Below are 26,849 nucleotides of genomic sequence, written 5' to 3'. Positions count from 1 at the left end.
ATACGCTGATTCATTCTATAATAATCCCTGAAGTCATTCTCGATGAAGAGTTATTATTTCAGGTCTATCTGGCGTTTGCACCAGACACATGTGCAAGTCAAATGAGGACGGATAGAATCATTTTCCCTGCATCTTTGAAGTGTTAGATGGAAAAAGCCTGACATTCCCCCAAGGATGGGACATTATTTGGGGTTTACCATTTTGGCAAACTAGGGTCATTAGGCTGGCTTCCACTTGACCCTCGTACTGCATTAGCCCTTGCTCTGTGGGTCAGCAAATATGGAGGCAAACTGACATCCTGCCCTTCATCATGGCAGAACACTCCACAACTGTTGGAAAGAAAACGAAAAGGCTGTTTGTCTTCTAACTCAAGTGCTCCAAACAAATAAAACCTTGAGCTTTTCTGCTACTCATTTCTTCACAAGATCGTGTTTATCCCTGACTTTTGTATTCCCATTATTTGAAAGATATGTAATATCGTTTGTGGATATTGTGTTAATCATGGTAGAAAATGACTATTTTTGCCATATGAAGAGACATAGCTTGGTTACTTTAGTAACCTGGTTTTATTTTCTTTAGATATCATTGTGTGTTTCATTTGGTGAGATTTAGCTGGTACTTCGCTGGCAAACATCTTTGCAAGTAGAAAACTTTTTCTTTTTTAAAAGCCTTAGTCTCTCCATCTCCATGGAACAAATGTGTGAAATTTCCACCAGATTTAAAGTATGTCTACTTGTATGGAATGTTAGGAACCGTAGTCCTCTGGGCTTTTAGAAGATGGACATGGACAAAGAGATTGCTGATGCCCTGACTTCTATAGCCCCCTCTGACCTTGGACCTTAGGATCATTTTGCTTCCCCAGGGAATTTTTAAAGTCCATAGCACCAATATTGAATAACTCTAGAAATTCTGATTATTTCCTTTTCCACTATGCAGAGTCACCCTGGTGAATAGCTCCTGTCCCCTGGGAAAGGCTTGGAGGAAGAATTGAACAGTTTCTGTCCTCTGGATCTGTGAATTGGCTTATACTCGAGTGTGGTGAAGGTCTATGAACCCTATTACGTCAACGTATTTGGCCACTTGCCCTAGTTTTTCCTAAACCATGTACATCAAGCAGTACTTTTGTAGGCTTTTCATTTATGTCACTCCCAAAGACCTTGTGATCAATCAGCCACTGCCTCAGATGCTTGTGGATGGAAGTGTTCTGATTTCTCCTCTATTCGTTGGGTTTATTATGGTCATTCAATCCACTGTCTCTGAAGATTCTCATGCCACCTAGCCCTGCTGCTCTAAGGTTTCATGATTCCCACTGAAACCAGAGATCTCAGGTCCGTGGAGGTGTCTCCCACCATTATCTGCACCTCCTCCAATTTTCTGTGGATTCCTGGGCTCCCTCACTAATGCTTGTCTCAGTCCTTAGGTGAGGGGGACATCCCTGAGTGCCCCTGCTTGTGGTTAGATGGTGGATGGATTAATGGCACATGATGGACCCACTCCAACATATCCACTTTCCAAAGACTTGGGCTTTTTCCTCTACTGTGTATCAGGGAAGTGCCAGAATCTGAATTTCCTTAGCTGAAGGCCACTGCAAATCCATATTGCAATAGTGATTTTACTTGAAAAACTAAGTTAATCAACAACCTTTAAAAGAAATTGCTGGTTCTGTTTAATCCTTTCACATATAAATGCAGTCACCCCAGCCTGAAAGTTTTCTGTTTCTAAGACTGATACAAATATTCAAGATGTTGCAGCCTCTCCAGTGTATTTACCACCTCCCTGGGGAATAGACCTTGAGGTGCTCCTCTGGGCTGTACTTGGATGGGACTTTTCTTTGGGCTCAAAACAATGAAGAGAGCATCTCTTGAGAGACTCCTGCCCCACAGAATGTTATTGAATGGTTTTGAGAAAAGGAAAAGCTCATTTGGTGTGATATGGAAGGTTCACACAGGCCACTCCAAATCTCAGGGCGCCAAATCTGGAGACTGTGAAGTCTCTCCTTTACCTAGAATTCCAGTTGTGCAACCAATACATTCAGGCCCTGGGCATGATCTCTGTTCTTAACTTATAAAAGTCAGAGAATTAAGTCAGAGAACATTCTATGTATTACTTTTTAGTTGAGAATAGTTACTGATTTCTGTGGATCCCTACTAAACACAGGTGACCTCAGAGTGCCCTTTTAGCACATTCTTTAGATGTCACTTTGAAAAGGATGTTCTTTTCCAAACAAAAGAGTTTAAATTACTTAAGAAGTGACTTTCTGCCATATTAAAAGCATTGTCTCAGAAGTTCACTCCATAATATCAAGCAAGATTTTCAAGACACTGACTAACAGAGTGTAGCCACTAAGCAGAGAAGTTTTGAAGTGTGTGAAGTCATATTTCCATCCTTTAAATCCTTTTCCTGCATTTTTCCACATCTATGATACTGGGCAAATTACTTTAACCAAAGCTTCAGCTTTCTCAGCGGTAAAATGATGACAAAACCAGTACCTTCTTCATAGGGTGCTGGAAGGACTGAATATTTCGATGTGTGCAAAGTTTGTAGCACATAGCCCCTCATAAACATCAGCTGTTGTTTAATTCATCTCTGAAGAGGCCTGAAACGTTGGTCACAGACCAGGGAAAACTTGATAATTCTAGTAGGAGGAAGGTATTAATGCACATCATAAGATGTTCACCGGTGTTCAAGCACAGAGTGAAATAATTTCTGAAAACACCAAAATAGATACTGTTGAGAGGTTCAGTTGGCATATGAAAACCCAGTGTCGCATTTGGAGGCCTCTGTTAGGACTTAGGCAGAGGTGGTAGAAAATGTCTCATAGCCCCACTCCGGCCATTCCATCAGCGCAGGGCCTGTCCAGGAGAAGGTGTGACTATCTTGTTGAAAACACAATAGGGTGAGCTAGGGCACCTGGAGTTGTTCATTTTTAGTGAAATGTGCTCAATTCAAATTGACGAAAGAGTATAAAGTTTTTAGTTGTTACTTGGTGGTGGTGGTTGCAATTGGTTTAGGTTTGTGTTTGTGAAAGTGCGCCTTTATTTGGTGGGCGCCTGCATCACCTCCCACGGAACCACACTATTCAGATTCCGGGGGTGTTTAGGCCTCCCTTCAGGATGCATGGATGGTGTAGGGGGAGGTACCTGGAGCCATACCCATACTATTTAATCCACATCTGAGCTGCAGGTGAGGCCCTCAAGGCTGGCACCTGCCACCATGGCTTGGCTGGAATGGGGTCTCATACTCCCCAGGAGTGGGTTGGGGGAGTCTCTCTTCATGGGCTTTGCCAGGAATGGAGGAGGAAGGCGCTTCACTTGGACATGATCCACCTGTAACCTTTTTACCAGAAGATACAATTCACCTGCCCATCAGCATTTATAGAATCTGCCTCTGGGTTGGGCTGGCCTAGGAGCTGAGCCTCTGAGAGGGGCAGTTGGTGTCATGCCTCCTGTGATGGGCAGGACCCATGAGCAGACCTGTACCCTTGACCTAGGCCCCAGCCCATGCCTTTCCCAGGTCTCCTGGTTGGTCACCCCAAACCAGAAAAATGTCCACTCCTGGCTCAAGTATTTCTGACAATGTGTGCTTTTATTTGTATTAGAAGTACAAACGTAGGAATCCAAGTACAAATACAGAGGGGGCCCAAGCCTCCAGGCCCAGCAGGCCTTGGGGAGGGCATGGCCCAGAGGGCGTAGTGGGGACGGGACAGGTGAAGTGGGGCGAGTGCCTCCTGTGTCACCAAGGCACGTTGGGTGCAAGGGCACCCTCGTTTCACTAGGACACCACGAGCTGCAGGGCTAGCAGGCAGTCATGTCCTCGACGGAAGGGAGGAGGACAGGGCAGGCCTTGAATCTGCCCGAGACGGCCCAAAGACCTGGATCCAGGGCCTTCAGGCCCTTGTGGATGACAGAGGGGCAGGGACTGTTGGAGGCCACTTGGTAAAGGCAGGAACCCTGCCCTGGCCTGGGCCCACGTGCCTGGGGAGGGAAGGCCTACGCACTGGGGCAGAGTGGATCTCCTCTAGGGACCATGCTCATCTCCGCTGAGCATTCAGAGCTGATTCCAAGATGTTCTCAGATCCAGGAATCCCACCTTCCTCTCACCTGGATGAAATGCTTCACAGGCAAGAAAGATTCCATTGAGCCACTCGCACCACTACCCTCCCTTTCTGTCTGGGGCATCTCCCAGAGCCCCTGACAGTATTGCTTGGCACACAAGCTTCAGAAAGAGAGACAGTCCACTCCTTATGGCTAATTCCAATGTGTCACACAGTTCACACTAGACCTGATGCTTTCTCATGTTGTATGTGAAAGCTGCATCCTAAGTAAGTGTGGGGATGGCTATTTGCCACCTACCTCTTGAGAACTACTTTCGTTTATGTGCAAATGATCAAGCATGTGCTCAGATGTGCACTCAAGCAAAAATATTATGATCAGCTGCTCTTTGTAGGAGGCAGGCTTGTTTGGACTTCAGACCAACTTCTGATCAGGTATTTAAGCTTGCCTTTTTTTTTTAAAGAAAGAATGTGGCCCCAGATTTCCAGGAAATGTAAAGATTGTCGGTTTATCTCTTTCTCTCTCTCTCTCTCCAGCCCCCCCCCCCACTCCTTTTTCCTTAACCAAAGGCTTAGTAAGCTAATATGCTAGCATTAGGAAACTGCTCCTTTCTACTTGTTTCATCTACATTTGGGGTGGTGGGTAGAGTTATACACACGTTAGTAAGTTTTTCCAGTTTTACCACTGTACATACATACACAAATGCACATGTTACTGCATGTAAACACAAGATGGCCCCTTGCTCCTCACAAGACAATCCAGGCCCAATCCCTGAAAATTGTAACTCTCCTAGAATCTTCCATAGAAAATGCACTTGTGAGGAATGAACCTTTGCTCAGTCCAGGAGCTACTTGTAAAGAAAAATATATCACATAGTTGTACAAACGTATGCATGTAAACATTGTACACTAGCACAAAATTAGTTATTTTGAAGGTCCAGAATAATTTAAAGTGTCTTTTAAAGTGTTTTAATAGTTATTCTAAACATAGATAATACAATAGTAAAGACTATAAAGTTCATCAATATATTTTGCCTGTGTCTATTTCTATTCAAAAGTAAAAATCCCAAGATAAATTGGAGGAATCAAAGCCTAGACCCAAATTGTATAATAAGAAGCATATTGATTATCCTTTTGGGCTAACAAAATCTGCTATGTCCACGGATGCATCCATTGTATAGAAAAGAGAGAGTTCTTAGCCAATTCAAATGTTATCTTCATGACAAGGAATAAAAAAGCCACGTGAGGTAAAAACTAAACAAAACATAAGCAAGCAACAAACAAAAACTAGGTAGAGTGTTCTCCTAAGGAATAATTTCAAATTCTGATTGAGGCAGAGCAGACAGATAAGACTGCTGGGACAAAGAGCACTTCTGGAAAGGTTTTAAGCAAGCAAAATTTCGAACTATGATATGCGTATTTAATATTTAAACTAAAATGAACCTTTTCCATTTTTTCCTTAATTTAAGTTCTAATTTTGCTATAGTTTGGAAAAGACACTAAACCTTTGTGTTGAATCAATAGCTAAAGACTAGTATGGAATATGAAAAAGGATATAGATGATGATGGAAATGAGAGTGATGATGATGATGGTGAGGATGATGATGATGGTGATGATGATGATGGTGGTGATGATAGTGATGATGGTGTTGATGGTGACAATAGTAATAATGATGATGATGTGATGATGATGATGATTGTGGTGATGGTGATGAAGCATAGTTTATTTCTACTAAAATCCTATCATCATATCCAGCTTGCAATTTGAAAATTTTAGTCAGCAAGTGATGTGAATTTTCTATCATTACTTATCTTTTAATTACATTGAAAGTCACTTCAGAATGCAGGGTTTTTTCTTTTTTCTTTCTGTCCTTTTTTTTTTTAACCTCTCTATAGTTTCCAGGGCCACCCTGCACTAGCCAGTGCTGGACTCAATGAAAGGGGTAGGTTATCTGATTGGTAGATGGGTTGACTTGGACTGCCACTGCTAGCTAGAGGATGGGGTGGTCTGATCTCCCTATCAAAGTAACTGAAGTGCTGCTTTGTGCAGTGGGAGGTCTTCACTCATTGATAAAACTGACCCAGAAAAATCCTTCCTGTTAGAAACATGAACAATATATGATCAAAGCCTGTTACAATAAATACCAACCAAATCAAAGCACATTTCTTCCTGAAAGTCAGAGTCTGACAGTGAGTTGACTTCTACTTTTTAACGGAAATGGGAACTTTAATACTTTTGTGAAAAAGTATTTAGTGGGACAAACAAAGAAGGAGCCCCAAAGAACTTGAAAAGAAGAAAATATAGCAGTTACCTTCTCAGTCTGGGGGATTTCATGACTGTCAATCAGTCTTCACTGTTCTTTCCAAACTGTTCCACTTAAACATTTCAGCAGATACAGAGGACACTCCTTCCCTGCAGGAGCCGTCATCACCTCCACACTGTGGAGCCCTCCCACTAGGCTTGGAAAACTTTGTGTTGTGTGTACAAACCAAAAAATGAAGTGGTGAAAGTAGTGATTATCTGAATAATTCAAGCAAGCAATTTACATTTCCCTCAATTACCTGAACGCTGCATTCAAATAGTATTTGCTCTGTGTGTGTGCATGTGAGTGTGTGTGTGTGCTTCTATGCATGCTCAAGTGTTATGTCTTCCTAACTATTTTCTAGCTATGCTCCTATGATACTATCTGAAAAACCCACTTGGTTAACTCAAAACATTGAAAACTTGTGACTGTTTAGTTTTTTAGCACTGATTTAAACTGGTCTAAAATTTTGTTTTTATGTGAGAAGAGTAATGAGATTTAAGGCATTTCACTGACAGCATTAAAAACCAAAGCATCATTTAACTGGAAGACGTTTTGAAAAAAAAGTAAGAAACGTTCTCTCTTTTGACCATAATAGAACTAGACTAGGCTCATATCCTGGAATTGCTAACTTGTAATCAGAAGAAATTTTAAAAGAAAGAATGGAAATGCCCTAGTCTCTAGTTGCAAAACCATCAGACATTAAAAAAAGAGTCAAATTTTTATTCTTCCAGAGATATGAATGGCTGAATTGTTATCCAATTATCTCAACATATACATGTTTTCTCCCTATAACGATAGGAATCTATTTTTTTATAGTAAAAAGTAAGTCCACAAGGAATACAAGAAAAGTTCTGTCATTCAGCCTGAACTGTTATTTTTTGGTTCTTTGGATGTGATTGTACAATCTGGAAGTACTGCTAAACTTTGTGGACCCGAATGTTTACTACAGGAAAATTTGAGGAAAAAGCATGTACAGATTACACACTGCCTCAGTTTTGGGCAATTTGAATGAGCCCCAACAGGACTGTGAATTTCACATTTACAATGTATCCACAATCTGGTTCTTTCCCCCTTATTTTCAGACACCTTTCTGAATGTTTTAAAAATGATAGTGTTCTGAAGCCCAAGACTGATAGTAAACATTTCGATGTATATTTACATCCAATATATTTATCCCAAGTCATTCACTAACTTTTTTTTACAGAAATTGACGATGAAATTTCATATATGTATAGTTATAAACTCTCAGAAAAAGCACTCAGCTGCAAGATAGTGGAGAGAATTCAAAGTGCTTTGTGTCTTGAGAGCACTAATCTGATATATAAGTATATATAAGTAAAACGGTTGGAGATCAGCTATAGTTCTCCAAATCGGCAAAGGAAATCACGGAAAGTTTTCAGTTACTGGCAGCCAAGATAAAAATGACCAAGGAAGGGGCCAGCCGGTGGTTCAGCGGTTAAGTTTGCACGTTCCGCTTCGGCAGCCTAGGGTTCGCGGGTTTGGATCCCGGGTGCGGACATGGCACTGCTTGGCGAGCCATGCTGTGGCAGGTGTACCACATATAAAGTAGAGGAAGATGGGCATGGATGTTAGCTCAGGGCCAGTCTTCCTCAGCAAAAAGAGGAGGATTGGCAGCAGGTGTTAGCTCAGGGCTAGTCTTCCTAAAAAAACAAATGATCAAGGAAGAAAACGTTTGATTTGGCTTGTTTTCTAGCCCTTTGGGTAGAGTGCCCACTGCTTTCTAGCTGTGGCAAGCATTTGTCAGTGCAAAATGGGGTTATAGATTTGCGCCCTTTTGCTTTGAGAGTGTGATATTTTGCAGAGCAGCAAAACATATGCCTAAACATTTTTACAGCAACAAGCTAAGGCCAGGTAAAATTATGCGGTGTGAAGATTCTACGTGGACACTCCCATCCCATTACAAGCACTATGTCGGTGACTTTTACATTGGACCCAATTTCCCAAATGTAGCCTGAAAATGCTTTGCTATGTAGGACAAGCATTTCTTCAATTGAAGAACCCACAAAAACTTTGTTCTTAACTGATTTGTTATAAAATTAAGGATAAGACAGTTTGGCGTGTAAAGAAATGAAGTCTTGTCTCCATCAGTTCATAAAAGATAAATAAAACCTAGCATGAAATATAGCTGATCACAGGAAATGAAAAATATACAAGATGTGTATTATTTGAGCTTTATGTGTTATTTTAAGGCATATATTGGGTAAATTTGGGGCAGCATTGGCTGGGTCCAGAGAAAATTATAGCAACATCGTCCTTCTCTGTTCAGTATCTGAGTCTCTGTTCTGGTCAGTGACAGTGAGACTTTGCAGAAACAGAAACTTTCTAGGCTCTGAAGACACCTTTCCCTCTAATTCCATTAAAGTGAAATGCCTTTTCTTCTCTCTCCCTTTCTGTCTGGATGCAGCTTAAAAGAGAGACAGTCACAGCTGTAAGTATGATCAATAATGGTCAGAAATTTGGAATCCTTGCCAAAATGTGGAACGTCATCTCCTCTATTTAGAGTTATTTCTGAAAATGAGGAACACAGTAGCACCTTTGGCATGCAGATCACTCAGGCAACTTCCCTGCAGTTGCCACACAATCACCAAAAATATTTCCTAATTCTACATGCAAAGCAAGCTGGGCAGAGCTGTAATGGTGCAGGGTCTGTGTGGAACAGCCTCACACCCGTGTACCCCACACATATGCCTACTAACCAAGCATACTGGTGAAAGACAGTCTTTCGATTAAAGAGTGATGCGTTTCCCTCACCCTGTCTCTGTGCTCCTCCCCTTCCTTCTTCCAAAAAGTAACCTCAAACATACTTCACAAGCCCCTGAGCTCTACACCCGTATGAGGTGCACATGACTCTTCTTTACTGTGGACTGAAAAAGCTCATCTCAGGAGCTGAGGCTGATAAGAACATGAATAGGCAAGCCTGCAGAGAAACAGGCATTGGCATGCTTTTGGGGATGCTTTAGTTCTGTTTAGTCAGGCCCAATGGTGAGGAGATTGTTCTATGTGCAAGAATCTATTTTATGCTCTAGGAATGAACATCTGTTAGACTTTGTTGAGTGAAGGTTCTCCTTCATGAAAAGGGAGCCATGAACTAGCACGTATAGGTCAGCAGGACAACTGAGCTTGAAGAGAAGAGAATGGTTGGATGCAGAAAACAGAGGTTATAGCTATATACATCCTATACATATAATTTCATGAGAGTTGCTAATGATGCCCAAATATTTAGTGGCTTTGAAACAAGAGGCATCAGTAAAAAAATTTTAAGGTAAAATTGGACCAAATCTATATCATAAAAATACTTTTAGGTTATTTTCCTCCCAAGAAGAATTTCATTGAAAATTTAGCTCCATCCAGAACTTCTTTTAAGACATATTGAAATTCTTCATATCGTTAGAGATTATAAATTCATGAAGCTGGAAATTGTGTTTGAAGAAGACCAACCTTGGGCCACCTTCCCTGGGTGCTCAGTGCTCTGGTGTGACATGGTGGGATTCTCTTGGTCAGGGTGCCTTCAGACTGCCTCTCCCAAGCGTGGGAGGGCAGTTTACGCATAAGAGACAAAACGAGGCTGCAAGAAGGTGAAATTCTCCAATACAGCAGAAATTTCATTTAAGCCAATAGGTTCAAACTGTTTTGCCACAAATATTTATCATTATTTTATTTTTAAAATTGAATTTGCTAAACAGAAGCCAATTGGCTTGTGGCCTATCTAACAACTGTCAAACCAAAGGCAGGGAGCTGACAGCAAAAAGAGCAATGGGCTTAAATATCTCACACTATATAGACTCAATCCTTGAAAATTGGGTCACAGCATACACTTGATATGTAATGATGTTCATAAAAATAAACAGACTCATCTGATTTCAACTTTTTTGGCCTCTTGCAATCCCATCCCCTTCTGTGTCTGGTCTGCGTGCAGTAAATTGTGTGAAATTAGCACTTGTATATACTTTCTCTGCATAATGTTTTATCTTTTTTCTGAGTGATAATACGTAGAATAGATAATTAAAATAAAATTTTATGGTTTCCAGTAAAATTAATTCAAGTTTTTGAGTCAGACAGGTGAGAAGCACAGAGATTCTGGTACCAAAATTTTACTACAAAATTTCTAATAATGCCAAAGCATTATTAACCAACTAGTAGGACATTATTTTCCTATCGATGGCAGGAAGCTTCTGAAAAGTCTTGTGAAGTACATACTGGCATCCAGTTATAACAAATAACTAACATCAAGAAGCAAGTTGGTTTTGTGTTATAAAAATATCAAAAGAGTAATAACTTCAGGGATTTTTTTTCTTTGGGGTTTTCTATGTATTCCTATTTCAAAGTATAAAATAATTTTTGTTCATCAAAATATATCATGATATGATAGCCATTACCTTTTTTTTAATCTAAAGTTGATTTGACTTGAAAGCTAATATTCATTAAGAAATTTTAAAACTCTATCTACATTTCTTTCACACTCTGGAAAACATTTTCAAGACAAAGACTTGTGAATGCTCTATACCTTTCTTTGCAAGATGAAGATAATAATTGAACCCATAATACCATAATATACTCTGGGGTTGCACCTTGGTTGAATAAAACACAACTCTGAAGGTAAAGTGTTGAACTCAAGCTGAACTAGTCCAAGAACCTAAAGTTCAAATGCTGATTTTCAGTAGTTTGGAATAAAGTAATAACCATCTGATGTTCAGAGATAGTCAACATAGTTGACTTCAACAACACAAGAATTTTGAAATCACAGGTTTTCCTCAATCAGAAACTTGTGGATGATGCATGCACACCCTCCTGAGCCAAGGGTCAGGTTATCAGATAAAGTAATGCTAGCTAACGACAGTGGTGCCAGAGCAAAAGAGGCCACAGCAAGAGGAAACTGGATCTAAACTCACTGAAGTTCACACTTGAACTCAGGCTGCTAAGTACCACAGGGCTGAAGTCAGTATGAGAGTCTTGGACATTGCACACATGGACAATGACTCTGCACACATCGGCACTGGTGCTGCTGAGGGCTGCAAAGGAAAGATACAGAAGAGGTCTGGGCCCAAGAGAGCTTCTCAGATATTTGCTTGCATGTTTTGTAGATTTCTTTGCAAGCATAATGGGCAGCTGCTTCCAATATCCAAAAACCATTCATAAATATCACCAAGCTATAGATTCAGTAAGGGATTAACAAGAATATCACTTTAAAACTCAATTAACTTGTGTGTTTGCATGTGCACGCGTGTGTGTGAGTGTGAAATACATGATAGAAATATTTGCCAAATACTCCTGCGCTGCTCAAAGATAATGTATAAACTTCAGATAAACTGAGCAGTGTCCTCCACTTGGTCACTACTGGTCTGGGGAGAGTGGAAGGTAAAGAGGAGAATTTTTAGCTTTTCACTCATCAGGAACAACATTTAGAGATACAGGTATCCAACCCAATAGACCAAGTTGAAGAGCAGGAATGATGTAGGGAAAAAGACCCGGGAATATGAGTCCAGCTCCAAGATGTCTATGTGAATACGCCCTTTTCTCCATGATCCTGATTTGCATTCTTCATAGCAGCAGAAGAAGCTTTGACAGTCTTTGCCGTCCAGACACTCATAGACACAGGTATCCTCAAAATCTTGCCAGTACACGGAATTGTTTAAAGTGATCATCGCAGGTGGTGGTGGCCTCATGTCGAGGAGAGAATAGTTCTGCAGGCAACAAAAACAATACAACAATCATCTTGAAATGCAGTAAGAACAGGCCGAGGTGCATAAAGTAATAGGCACAGCCTAAGTCTGTCCACGAGATAAAGAGGACAATGCCGTGCCCTTCCTCTGTACCTCCCTACACTGGAGTATCCACTGGGTCCATTTTTGCAAATATAATGCAAGAAAAAGTACAGTGCAGTTTTCAAAACTTGCATCTCTCAGATTATTGGTCAGGGAGACTGAAGCACATTTTCAAATGTGTATTAACCATTTCAAGTCCCTGTTCTGCCCACTTTTCTGTTGATTTGGAGTAAGTATGTACATATTAAATATTATCCCTTAAATGTTAAACAGTACATATATTGATGTGTGGAGAGATAAGTTTCATATTTTTTCCAATTGGAAAATAGTAAAAAAATAGAAATGATGAGAGAATCTTCTTGTTCCATGTCATTCAATGAAAAAATAAGCTTTTAATGTGTGGCAGCCGGATGAAGCTTGTTATCTCAGGAGGCATAACCAACCACGTGTACGATTGGAATGTTTTATTTTCTATTTCCCAAGTTCTCCTTTTGATGTGGAAAAGTCAATGTGAGGTAAACAAAGGAGAGAGGACAACTCATGTTCACTCATGTGAGGGGAATCATTCTCAACCCTGAGAAGTGGCCTCAAGTAGACTTGTCAGTTCTTCAGGTAGCAGTGCTTGGAGAGAGGCCTTCCATAATTCATTAGAAAGCATCATGAGTACCCTTTACATATTTACCAAAAACTATTCTTACAAGGAAACATGGCACTCCTTTTCCTTCTACTTTTGGATGTTAGTTTGAGTAATTTAATATGTTCAGAGCTATGTTAAAAAGGGGACAAGAGACCCCAAATGGAGTCACCTGTGCCAAACCCCACATTAGCAAACCAAGACTTTGACGAATAAAATTGGCAAGCAATAGGATATATTGGAGTATATGAGGAAACCATTTGGTATAAACCTAATTTGACCTGACTTTGTTTTTTCCAAAAGGGCCTGACCATGGCCATTGAGTGCGCATTGCATATCTGCTTTAAAACATTTCCTATGGCAAGAACAAAGGCCCTTGAGACAAAGCTGCAACTTCCCCCCCACATTGGCATTTCCTTAAGGATAAGAATCTTTCCTTAGGCTAGGAACTGATTGCTGTGCTCACCTGTGACCACCCAGCTCGAGACAACAGACCTGCCACCCTACCTTGTTCATCGAGACAGCAGACCTACCTGCTATGTCCATCAATCGCTGTACCGACAGAGCAGTCTCGTGACTATTGTAAAAGGGACATTTCAATCATATGTGAAACATCCTGTTTGGGGGTATATAACCACTCTGTGCACCCCACTTCTTCGGTGCCCTTTCTTCCTTCGGGAAGAAAGGCCCCGGGCCATGGTCCTCAGATTTTAGCTCAGAATAAACTCTCCCAAATTTTCATTTATAGATTGGTTATGGATTATTTTCGTCGACAACTTAATACCTAACCCAGCTGCAGTTTCAGCTTCCCAGGAATGTGACTTTTAACCAGTCAACATGGAATTACCGAGTCAGCACTAGTGAGACAATCCACACAATAGGCACTTCCATTCCCCTTAGGTGGGCAACCTTGCCTGAAACAACAGCATTATTTGCTAATAATTTCCTTTTTTTCCACCCCTCTCTGACTTTAAAAACTTTCCCTTTTCTGTAGCTCTTTGGAACTCCTTTCTATTTGCTAGATGGCATGCTGCCTGATTTGTGAATCATCGAATAAAGCCAATTTGAACTTTAAATTTATTCAGTTGAATTTTGTTTTTTAACAGATTTGGTGGCAGCAGCAGGACTGAAAGAGACGTCCAACAGCTTTAGGCACAATGAGCAACACAGGTGTGGTACCCGCAAATCCTTTTTTGGAGTTCATTGTCTTTCTCACTGTTTCTGAGGGCTGTGGGTAAGTTTCCTTGGTTCAGAGCTCCACTCTCTTTGTGTTGCACTCCTGATCTAATTGGCCTTCCAGTCCAGGGCTTAGCGTTGTGGCTCAGCTTGAGCTGACAGATGGTCCCATCTGGAATGTGAGTCCCTAATCCTTGCTTCAGTCCACAATTCCCCAGGTTTTTGGAATCCCTTTCCCCAGTTCCAGTCCACAGTCCCCATTTACTGGGGTTTGCTGGTTTAATCCTTTCCCCAGTCCCAGTCCACTGTCCCCAATCACTGGGGTTTGCTAGTTTAGTCCATACTGGGAATTGCTTGTGGTGCACATGACCTTCTCTTGGCTAGTCCACAGTAACATCTCTTGGTTACTGCTGGTGTGTTAAGGTGCACGCGTTTGTCTGTCCTGTTTTGTGTAGATAAAGGCTATCGCTGATGAGGATCTCAGCTGTCAAAAAAGAAAAAAAAAGCCACACAAAAAAATTGGTGGGCACAGGTCACACATTTAAAGGCTGTTAGAGCACTCACCACCTAACTCAAAGACTCTCATGTTAGGATAAGTTGGTCATGGAATGGATTAGATTGACTCTAGGTCACCTGTCAACCTCAAGAAAATTTCTGTGCAATGAAGTACACTGTAAAACACCACACAACTCCCAACTGAGTGATGCATCCCTTTCAGGTATTAGTTCAGCTCCAAGAGACCTAATGTCTTGGCTAATGGGATCCTTAAACTCTAAAGAGTCAAGTGCACCACCTTCCAGCACACCTGCTTATTTTGTTTAAAAACTACAGTCCCAGAAGCTATAAACATTTACAAAAATGGCAAAATTTTACTAAAAACAGCATAGAACTGCAACAGTCATTAATGGGAACATTCTAATTAGACAAGGATCACCCATTTAAGAAATGCACTTGAAAGCAAGAGTTCCTGAATTAAACGAACAGAATGGGATACCTATTTTAATGGGTATGCATGAGCTTTCAAAAGGCTTCAAGATTCCAAAATAGTTTCAATGAAAGACTTGTTACAGAAGGCTAACGAAAAATTAAAGACATAAGAGATACCTAAAACAGAAGACAGTAGGACTGACATAACTCCTATTCCTCCCCTCTATCCTTCTTGAGTAGAGTATTCACACTCTACTCATTTTCTGTCTGAACTGCCTTTCCACTCTGAAGAGACTATTAAACAGTTACCTTTTAAAACAAAACCACTGAAGTTTGCAAGTGATGCTCCTCAGATATTTTTACTCCTTGGTCAAAGACTGAACGAAGGGCCATAGTTAAGGAATTTCCTAAACCCAGGGAAGATCCCCAAAAGTTTTTAAAAAAATTTAGAATCCTTATCAGGACCTGTGACCCTGGGCTGTCAGATCTTCATCAGCTTGTGCATGCGTTGGTAGGACCTGGGGAAGACCATAGATGAATCTGGATGCAGAATGGTATAATCTTGAAGATGATATTTGAGTTCCTGAATCTCCAACATGGTCTTCTTATGGACCAGAAAACTTGTAAAATAGCAGTTGACCTTAAAAGCCATTCCTAGAGTCTTCCCTGCCTACACGGATAGGTCTGTTATTCAAACATGCAAACAAAATAAAGATGAATCCATGGCCGACTTTAAAGCTCATTTGGAAGCACTCTTCTTATGGCATTCTGGATTCCATAAAGTAAATGAGGTCACCTAACCTGCTCTAGCTGCCCTATTTGTAAATAAATTATCCCCTGAGATAGCCAGTTGATAAAAAGGCATAAAATAGGATGAGAGGCACTGGCCTCACTGAACTCATGACCATAGCTTAACACTTTTAAAGACTTTAGACCAAGATCATAAACAAAGGTCTGCCAAACTAATGACCTTACAGCTTCAAGGCGAGAGACCTAAAATAGCACCTGGGCCTCCCACATGACACTCCTGCTAGGGGTCCATCATCAAAGGCTGGCCCAGGGGTCGATGTCTCATTTGTAATCAGTTGGGAACACAAAAATATTGTCTTCAAAATTCCTCAACCTTCCGTGGAATGCCCTCAAGGGAGGGTCCCCAAATGGGCCCCTCCCCAAACTGACAGGGCTCCAAGGGACCCTTGGATAAACTGCTACCAGTAACCCCCTTAAACAGCCAAGGGGAAACTAAACTTAGAACTAATGGGAAATCTTGCCAAATTCTGGTAGATAACAGGCTATGATTTCTACACTAAACCCCACTCTCATAGGACAACAAATCTATCATAGTGAAAAAAGTTTCCATTGTGGGGATATCTAATAACTTTCAGGTAAAATTTCTTTCTCAATCAGTACAAATGAATTTGGGACCTTTTAATGAAAAATGTCCTTTTTTGCCACGTGAGACAACCCCAGTCAATCTATTAGGTAGAGATCTCCTTTCTAAATTAAAAGGGCTAATACATTTTGCCTCCAACAGAGATCTCACCTTAGAATTCCTGACCAAACTTGACCTGATCTTTCTTTTTGGTGAGGAAGATTGGCCCTGAGCTAACATCTGTTGCAGTCTTCCTCTATTTTGTATGTGGGACGACATCACAGCACGGCTTGATGAGGAGTGCATAGGTCTGCACCACAGATCTGCGAACCCCAGGCTGCCTACACAGAGTGCACGAACTTAACTACTACACCACCAGGCCAGCCCCTCAACCTGATCTTTTATGTTTCCTACAATCTGTCCCTGACATGGAAGAGAAGGGATTCTAACCAAGTTCCCCTAATTCAACCAACATGCCCCCAAATCTGTGGGCTACTTCTAATACTGACATTGGGAGAATACAAAGCGCAGAGCCTATAAAAATTCTAAAACTATCTCCTTCTCAAACTGACTCAGTATCCATTCAACCTAAGGTCATACAAGGCCTCACACCCATAGTAGAAGACTCAATTGCCTAGGGGCTGATCTTTCCCCGTACCATCCCCAGTAACACGCTGATCTTGCCAGTCTGGAAACCTAACCGGAGGGGATGGCGATTTGTCCAGGACTGGAGGGCTATTAACAAAATAGTTATTTCTTATTCCCCAGTTTTTCAGAACCAAATTACCTTTTTACCACTAGTCCCACCTGACTTCAAACAGTTCCCTGTTGTAAACTGTTTTTCAACCTTTATCGCTCCCTATAGACCCCAACAGCCAAAGCTACTTGCCTTTACTTAGACCAATCAACAACACACCTGGACAGTAAAGAGTTCACTGAGGCCTCTTCTTATTTCTCCCAAGCACCCCACCAAGATTTAAGCACCCTCCAGTCCCCTGGGAAGTTGATTCTTTTACAATAAGGAGATGACTTCTTGCTATACTCAGTTACCAAAGAGGTGTCAATAAAACATTTTATTTATTTGCCACAACAATTCTCTGAAAAAGAACATAAAGTCTCTAAGGAGAAATTACAATTATCTCTGGACACTGTTTATTACCTAGGTTATAATCTAAGTGCTGAAGGAATCCAGTTATCTCTGAAAAGAATTAAGATAATCCAAGAATTTCCTAGCCCACAACTAAGAGACAGCTTGGGGATGCCTAGGCCTGGCTGGCTATTGCAGACAATGGGTCCCTAATTTTTCTCTATTGTATTCCTAACTCTGTGAACTTACTAAAATTTCAGTCCCTGAGCCCTTTCCTTGGGAAGATAAACATGAGCACTCCTGTATAAGACAAAACAAGCACTGCAGGAACTGCCTGCCTCAGAGCTACCTGACTGTTGAAAATCTTTTACTTTATTTGTGCATGGAAGAAATAACCAAGCCCTGGGAACACTCATGAAACAATGTGGTAATACACACAGATCTTTTGCCTATTATAGCATACCACTTGATTCAGTTGCTTGTGCCTATGCCTGCTGTCTTAAGGCTATAGCCACAGCTGCAAAGTCAGTAGAAGCCTCAGTGGATTGAACCCTAGGAAATGACATTTATTTACAAACTCCAAATGCTGTCCAAAGTTTTCTTAATTCTGAATTGACTCAGCATTTCTCCTGTCAGATCCTTGTGCTCTCACCACCTAACCTGCACCTTAAAGGGTTGTAACATTTTTAATCCCATTACATTTCTACTTCTGCCTGATGAAAGCGAGCCTCATGATGGTGAGGTAATAACATCCCATTTCATGACACCACTCCCTGATTTACAAGTCATTCTTCTGACTAATCCTGATCTAATTTGTTTTATTGATGGGTCAAAAATGAAAAAGAGAATTTCCAAACTGATTACGCTGTTACTACCCAATGTGAAGTACTTGAGAAGGGAAACCTCCCACAAGCAAAATCAGCCCAAGAAGTAGAGCTCCACTCCCTTACCTGAGCATGCTAGATATTAAAGAGTAAATTGTTAATATTCATACTAATCACCAATATGCCTTTGGAGTCATCCGTGATTTTGGGACTCTGTGGAAACAAAGGGGTTTTCTTAAGTCCACTGGGAACCCAATCAAAAATGGACAACAAATAAACAATATTTTTGCTGCTATTCTCTTACTTTCCAAAATTTCTGTCATCAAAATTGAGGCTCATACTTAAAGGCCTGAACCTGAGTATCAGGAAAATGCCCTCACTGACTTTCATGCAAAAGCAGCAGCAACAGCATCAGTAAAGTGTGTAGCACATGTGGATGAAGTCCATTCTGCTTCTGCAAAAATTGACCCCTTGTTGCCGGAGTTTTGTCATCCTGATGTTCTTGTGACATGGTAACAGCCTGCTCCCAAATCAGAGAATTGAAGATGGGCAAACGATGGTTGTAAATTCATTAAAGAGTCAGGGCTATAGGAAACCTAAGAAGGCCACTTGGTTCTTCCCAGCTCCCTGGCAAACTCCATTTTTTGATTTTTACATTCCTTCACCCACTACGGTACATTTAAGATGACTCAAATTATAAATAAACATTGGTGAGTAGACTTTCATAAAATTGCAAAACTAGTTTACCATCAATGTCTGATCTGCCAGGTCCATAATCCTGGAAAAACGATTTTTGTCCGCAGAGGCCTCAAACCTCCTGCCTCTGTACCCTTTGAACACCTGCAACTGGACTTCATTCAATTGCCACTTGGTATGGGTTATCAATATGTTCTTCTTGTTGTATGTATGTTTTCTGGATGAGTTGAAGCCTTCCCCTGCTACAAGGCTGATGCTCTCATACTGACAAATAAACTGTTACAAAATGTGTTTCCCACTCGGGGTATAGCTTTCATAATTTTCAGTGATTGAGGCAACCACTTCACTGGGAAATCACACAAGCCTTAATAAAAGCCTTGCAAACCTCTTGAAATTATCACTGTCTCTATCACCCTCAATCATTAGGCAAGGTCCAGAGAACTAATGAGATCCTCAAACTTAAAATCTCTATATTTGCTGAAACTACTGGACTCCCTTGGCCTAAGGTGTTGCCTCTGGCCTTACTGACTATTTACAGAACCAGCTTTGGGAAACATAAACTAACTCCACATGAGATAGTCACCAGTAGATGAACGTCCATCAGAATACAACTTTCTGCAGATTCCTTGTTATCCCATGTTAGTATGACCAGTTACTGTAAATCTTTAATGTCTTATGCTAAGGTCTATCATAAATAGGTTAAAGAAGCTCCCCAGATTTCCAATCCAAAGGATCCTGTTGGTCATAGTCTGGAGCCTGGTGATTGGGTATTCTGGAAGTGTCATCAGAGAAAAACAGCCTTCAAGCCCCATGGGAAAGAAACTTATCAAGTGCTCCTGACCACTGACACTGCTGCAAAACTAGAAGGCATTGAGTCTTGGGAACACATCTTACAGCTGAAGAAGCCTCTACCTGACATCTGATCCTATGCACATGCTAGAGACCACCAAATCAAACTGATGAGGAAGAGAAATAGCTGACCTTAGGGTAGCATGCTTCCATCCAAAACTCTGGATCAAGACTTCATACTTTAACTAAAATGAAACTCTTTCTTCTTTTCTTTCTTTCCTTTACTTTGGCATTGGCCTGGAAAGATAACGCCATCATCTGTGTCTCCCAGGCCATTGCTAAGGGGGTAACCTTTCTGACTGCCGGATTTGTCATCAAAGAGTCCAATCTATCCTTGATACTAGAGACCTCCTGGTGCTCCTTATGACCAATTTCTCTTCTATTTCCAATGCCACTGCAAACTACAACCAACTCCCCCTTAAAAGTCTCTGACCAAGTTCAACTTTTACAGCCAGAACAACCTGAGCCTTGTTTCTACCTTTCTCTGTTTATAATTGTACATGCCTAATTAAACACAAATACCTAGGCAAATCTTAGTACACTTGCACCCCCACATTCCCATGATTATCTACATCAGATCCACCCCCAACTCACTAAGAGATCTCTTTATTTCATGTTAGGAGATTTACTTTCTGAATGCACCAAAAATATAACTGACCCCTGGCTTGAATGGGTAAACTCAGCAATCCCAACAAATGAATCTATTATCTGTACCATCTTAGTGGAAATAGTTTTTGCCTGGCAGGGCTTGTCATTTTCTGTGGTGGTTATCACTCTCCTTGGGCCTGGATAGCTGGTGCATAGCTGGGCAATGCCTCTTAGGTTATCTAACTGTGCCCCTAACTTTCCACAAATGATGTAAGATACCTCATTTGTTGACTCCTCTGGATTTACAACATTGAGTTAGAAAGGGATTACTAGCAGGCATTCATGACTCAGGATTAACTTCTTTTGGGCAGGGCCATACTTCCCTGGTTAGAGTAATCGTAAATGAGAATATGGTCAGGAACCTCTCCTTAAACTCTTCAAAGTATTTCAGAATCTGGTGCTAAAGCAGTAGTTACCTAACAAAGCTCCTTAGATTCTCTGGCCAAAGTTGTTCTTGGTAATAGGATAGCCTTTGATTATCCTTTACCTGAATAAGGAGGCTTCTGTGCTGTGATTGACATCATCTGCTGCACCTGGATAAACACTTCTTGGGAGATTAAAACTCAGTTACACAGGATCCCTTAGCAAGCCACTTGGCTTAGAAAGGTAACTCTTTCAACCAGGTCTTTATTTGGTGTAATGATTTTGATTGGTTTGGGTCTTGGAGACCTTGGCTCTGAGGGGCAGTCTAAACATTGGAAATTACCCTGCTTATTATAATCATAATAATCCCCCTGGTGGATTGCATCCTCCCAAAAGTTTTAAATGCATGTTGATAGCTGCTAACCCCTAAGCAAATGAGCTCCCTAAGACTGGAACATCAGAAAAGGAACAAAGAGAATGACTAACTTCAAAATTATGAACCTGAAGTCATGGCCTGTGAATATCACACAGATTAAGCAAAAAACATTATGCCCTGTGAACACCATACAATCGGTCAACAAAAGCTGTGGCACCTTCAGAGCAGTAGCTGGGAGTGGCACTAATACCTTCAATCTGATCACATCTCTCAATTAGGCTGAAAGTCTGATCAAAAGGAGAAGTTGTGAAAAAGGAGACAGCAGGCCCAAAATGGAGTCACCTGTGCCAAGCCAACATCTAGCAGACCAAGACTTAATACCTACTCTACTTACAGTTTCAGCTTCCCAGGGATGTGACCTTTAACCAATCAACACAGAATTACCAGGTCAGCCCTAGTGAGAAAATCCACCTAATAGGCCCTTCCGTTCCCCTTAGGTGGGCAACCTTGCCTGAAACAATGCATTCTGTGCTAATAATTTCCTTTCTTCTGCTCCCTACCTGCCTTTGAAAGCTTTTCATTTTCTGTAGATCTTTGAAGCTCCTTTCTATTTACTAGATGGTATGCTGCCTGCTTCATGAATCATTGAAGAAAGCCAGTTTGACTTGTATTTACCCAGTTGAATTTTCTTTTTTAACAGCTTTGTGGAGTCATAAACCAGAAAGAAGCAGGTAGAAGTGCTCACTCCAAGTCACTACTGGTAATCTTTTGGGGCATTCTTTTAAATGGGAAGCATCTGTGTGTGAGGACCCACCTAAAGCGAGATGTCCTGGACCATGTGTTCACTAACCATTTCCTCCTCTGCACATGCCAATGGCCAGTCAGGGGCATCACGGTAGAGCCATCTACCTTCCTCCACAGTTCTGGACAATGGCAAAAATGAAAGTCTTGATGTCCTTGTGGCTTTAATGTGGACACATCTCTTGGGTTAATGGTTCTTAGACCTGAGTAGATATAAAAATCACCAGTGGGGTTTGATAAAAAAAAGTAGATTCCTGCCTCTACTCCAGTGCACTTGAGGAATCTGCATCTCTTTGACAAGCTCTAACTGGAAAAATCTACCTTTATTAACTAATAATTGCATGTGTATTTTAACAATGTTCAACCTGATATTCATCTGTTCATTTCTTCAATCCTGTGTACCTGTGTAGTGCCACACAGAACAGCAGACTGGCCATTACAGGCATGGCAGACCCAAAGGCAGCTGCACACTCAGGATGGGCATCAGAAGGCTCTGCAGGGATGAGGACAGTTCACTAGCCATCTAAAGGGTGAGTTGAGGAGCCCACAGGCAAAGACGCAGTAAAATTTCTGGGGGCAAGACAAATCTCCATTTCACTTCTTCATTTAGAGAAATAAAAACTCATAATGATTGAAACACATATAAACCTGATGCAACAATTGAGAGCTCTATTTACGTCTTTATAGCTCACTGTTTTGAAATGAAACTAATTCTATTTTACAATATTGAAATAAAACTTAGGATGTTAAAAGCCCTAAACAGCCATACACTGTATTGCTTTTAAACAATATTTCTTTAAATATTTAAAGAATATTTAAATATTAAATATTTCAATATTTAAATACTTCTTTAAATGTATCCCTCTCATTTTCATGCAAATTTCAAACTGTGCCTGCAATGGAGATTTTAATTAATGAATCTCCAAGGCTATCTTCAGCCAAGCTGACTCACTCCTGCTTTGCCTGTGTGTATAACGCAGCCCCAGGACATCCCTGAAACCGCTGTGCTTCCCGGATGGTAGGCATTACTTCACATGTGAGGTGGATTAGCCTCGCTTTGTTTGGGTTAGGAAACTGAGGCACAGGTGTTCAAACAACTTGCCCAAAGCCTACATATGTGATCGTTAGCGGGGCCTGGCTCCTGCCCTCCTTGCTCTGAGGCTGCTCATTTTTGTTTCTTCTTGGTAATAGTGGCCCCTTAACTAGCCCAACACTGTGGATCTTTCAGAATAGAGTTGAAGCTGTTGACAATTATCATCCAGGCTTTGAAACACTCTGCTTCTTTGTCTACCTTATGTACTCTTGTGGAATATCTCTGATTGCGTCTTTTCACTTGGCCTGGCACCCTTTCTGTCTGTGAATTATTTTTCTCCATACTTTTCTCAAGGTCATTACTTTAAAAAAAATTGGGGGGCCGGCCCTGTGGCCGAGTGTTTAAGTTCACGTGCTCAGCTTCGGTGGCCCAGGGTTTCGCCGGTTCTGATCCTGGGCGCGGACATGGCACCGCTCATCAGGCCATGCTGAGGCAGCATCCCACATAGCACAACCAGAGGCACTCACAACTAGAATATACAACTATGTACTGGGGGCCTTTGGGGAGAAGAAGAAAAAAAAAGATTGGCAACAGATGCTAGTGCAGGTGCCAATCTTTAAAATAAACAAACAGGGGCCAGCTCCGTCGCCGAGCGGTTAAGTTCCTGTGCTCCACTGCGGAGGCCCAGGGTTCGGATCGTGGGCGCGGACATGGCACCGCTCGTCAGGCCACGTTGAGGCGGAGTCCCACATCCCACAATTAGAAGGACCTGCAACTAAGATATACAACTATGTACAGGGGAGTTTTGGGGAGATAAAGCAGAAAAAAGAAAAAAAAAGATTGGCAACAGTTGTTAGCCCAGGTGCCAATCTTTAAAAAAAAAAAAAGGAAGATTGGCAACAGTTGTTAGCCCAAGTGCCAATCTTTAAGAAAAACAAACAAACAAACAAATTTCTTCTGGTTTTGTGGAAATTTCTTTTTTCTCTCTGTTAAAGGATTCTTTCTTTCTTCTGGCAGTTTCATTTCTATACCAAAAGTGTCAATATTTCTTCCTCGACTCCCAGCCCCCTGGCTGTGTGTGATAATGTGCTCTCTGGGTCTCAGGCTATGCATTCTGACTTGTCTCTGTTATTCAGCACCCTCACCCCTCACCCTTTCCCATTACTTTTCAGTCTCTTGCTATTTGGAAACATTTCCTGGCAAAATTTGTGTGTTCACTGTGGCTTCCCACAACTGTAAAAGTCGCTGCACCACTTGCCTTCTGTCAGAACTGCCATGATACACATTTGCAGAGTATACATAACCAAGCAGTCTCCTTATGAAAAAGGGCTGAAATGCACTAAACATAAAGTGCTGACTTGCAGTTAGAAAACCACCTATGGTGTAGGGGCAGGCATAAAACTCTGTGTAATTAGTGAATTGATATGTATAAAGGAATATAAGTAATGACTACATACCAAAATTGTTATATGATAAAAGAGGTAGTTCACATCAGTGATGTAAAGACATTTTTCAATTTTTAGGTAAAGTTAGATTCTAACCTCAAGCCATGTATGACAAATTCAGATGCATTAATAATTAAATGTAACAATTTTTTTTTTAAAAAATTGTCAAACCTTGGTCAATATCGTTAGGTCTTAATTTCTCCAGATTTCAGTTTCCTTATCTGTAGAATGGCTGTTGTAAGGGATAAAATGATTTAATACACCAAAGTACTTAGAACATAGTGTCCAACAGAATAAGTGCTTAAAAGAAAGTGAAGGGGAGTTAGGTCATTCTGAGGGTGGAGAAGACTTTCCCAAGTGGAACATAGGAAGCAGAGACCACAAAAGGAAAGGCTGATAAGTTGGACAACAGGAGACTTGAAGCAATGCATGTGGAAAAAGGCACAAGAAATGACAGTGACAATGTTGCCAATGAAAGCTGAAGTAAAAATTACATAACAAAAAATGGATTAATATGCCTAATATATTCTACATGGGACTATATAAATTTTGTGTTATATAACATGCAATATACATAACATATAACATAAAAAATTGTCAGATTGCTGGGGCCGGCCTGGTGGTGTGGTGGTTAAGTTCAAGCACGCCGCTTCGGTGGCCTGGGGTTCACAGGGTTGAATCTTGGACAGGGACATATGCATGGCTCATCAAGCCATGCTATCGCATCATCCCACATACAAAATAGAGGAAGATTGGCACAGATGTTAGCTCAGCAACAATCTTCCTCAAGCAAAAAAGGGGAAGATTGGCAACAGATGTTAGCTCAGGGCCAATCAAAAAAAAAAGTCAGATTGCTACTTTAAAAAAGCTAAAAGACATAAAAATGTTATAAAAGTTATGTATACATAAAACTTTTATAAAAGTTAGAAGACATAAAAAGTAATTCACAAAAACAGAAATGAAAATCAAAAGTAAACATGTGGAAAATATTAAGCTTTGTCAACAAAGAACTGCCAATGGGAACAGTTTGCAAGAGCCGTTTTTCTGTTTGGCTATCAAACTGAATGTAGGGAGAGTTCTGAGAGGGGAGTTCCCACACTGCTAACGGAGCTGGTGGAATATGATTTGACAAAGATCTTGCAACTCCTTTGACCCAGGCATTCTGCTTCTAGGAATTTATACTAAGTAGTCACAGGTGTATAGAAAACTGTAGTGATAAGAATATGTATAGAGGGGAAAATGTGTGGATTATCCCAGTGTCCAGACAAGATTGTCTGTGCATTGATCTTGAACATATGATGCAATCATTAAAATGATCCTACAAAATAATATTTATGATACAGAAACTTATTCATAACATATTTTTGAGCTACAAAACAGAAATATGTAACCTATACACTAATACCGGGGTAGAAAGATTATGACTATTTTTTTTCATTTATTTTCTAAATTTTCTAAGTTGAATATTAAAAAAATGTAAACACATTTTTGAAGGGAGTACATGCATTACTCATTGTTATTCAGTACATGCATAATACACAATAACATATCTTTCAATCTTAGTTTAGTAAGAGTTCTCAGAAACATTTGCACCTGCAATGCTATACATACAGAGGGAGCTTGTAGGCTTATTCGCTCATGAATCCATCTTGAGGATTCTGGACGTAATAACTGCAAGAAAAGAAAAAAAACGAAAAAAATTAGAAAATAGCTACTAAAATCTTCATCACAATCCCTTAGTTAAGAAAAATCTTTAAGGTATGATTACATCAATCCACGTCACTGGTAGGTGAAGCTGAAGAGGTGCTTGGGGGTCACATTCATATGTTAAGAATACCTGTCTTGTCTTTTGAAAGTCATGATGAATTAGTTATTTATATCATGTTGTATAAAGTCCTTAGGACTAAGCATCATTTATTTCAAACTATCCTCCCACTAAACTTCCCCAGAAAATCTTTGCTACTGCAACTCACTGATGTTTTCTTCTTAGTGGTGGTTGGTTTTCTACAACTTGAATAATAGTTGAGGGTAGCATACTCCATGAGAGCAGCAAAGACAAATAAGAAGCACACAGTCACGAAGAGGTCCATGGCAGTCACATAGGACACACGGGGCAAGGACTTCCTGGCTATGGTGCTGAGCGTGGTCATGGTCAACACTGTGGTGATGCCTGCACAGGGAACAGGTATCAAGTTGTAAAAGGAGCCACAAAGAATCCCTCTACTCCAACACAAAATGTTTTACTTTTACATGAATCCTTCTTGACATTGCAGAAATGTAATAATACTTTTCAGTTTAATGTCTATACAATTTTGTAAGCAATGTTTCCATAAAAGTTGTTATCAAAGTCTTCACAATAACCTTAAATTACCTGAATTAAGTTGACACCTTTCAGGTCATTCAGTAATTCTCTCGTTGTTTGAGATTTTGTCTTTTAAATATTCTTAATGAAGGTACAGTTTGCACTCCCCCTATACA

The 26,849-nt window shown here is 40.7% G+C and overlaps 1 protein-coding gene across 1 annotated transcript in view; it reads right to left on the bottom strand.

Annotated features, from left to right (window-relative positions):
• Positions 1–4,994: 4,994 nt before the first annotated feature.
• The window catches only part of GABRG3 (gamma-aminobutyric acid type A receptor subunit gamma3), a 596,312-nt gene continuing 574,457 nt past the window's right edge, over positions 4,995–26,849 (bottom strand). Inside the window, exons 8-10 of the mRNA XM_023652068.2 lie at positions 26,345–26,541; positions 25,983–26,042; positions 4,995–12,059 (exon numbers count right to left, since the gene is read on the bottom strand). Coding sequence (XP_023507836.1) covers positions 11,778–12,059; positions 25,983–26,042; positions 26,345–26,541 — 539 coding nt within the window. The 3' untranslated portion in view covers positions 4,995–11,777. The remainder of the gene's footprint in view (positions 12,060–25,982; positions 26,043–26,344; positions 26,542–26,849) is intronic.

The sequence above is a fragment of the Equus caballus genome, chromosome 1 (genome assembly GCF_041296265.1).
Source record: "Equus caballus isolate H_3958 breed thoroughbred chromosome 1, TB-T2T, whole genome shotgun sequence".
NCBI lineage: Eukaryota > Metazoa > Chordata > Mammalia > Perissodactyla > Equidae > Equus > Equus caballus.
Note: the sequence above shows the minus strand (reverse complement) of the source record. Positions and strands in the feature narration are given on the sequence as shown.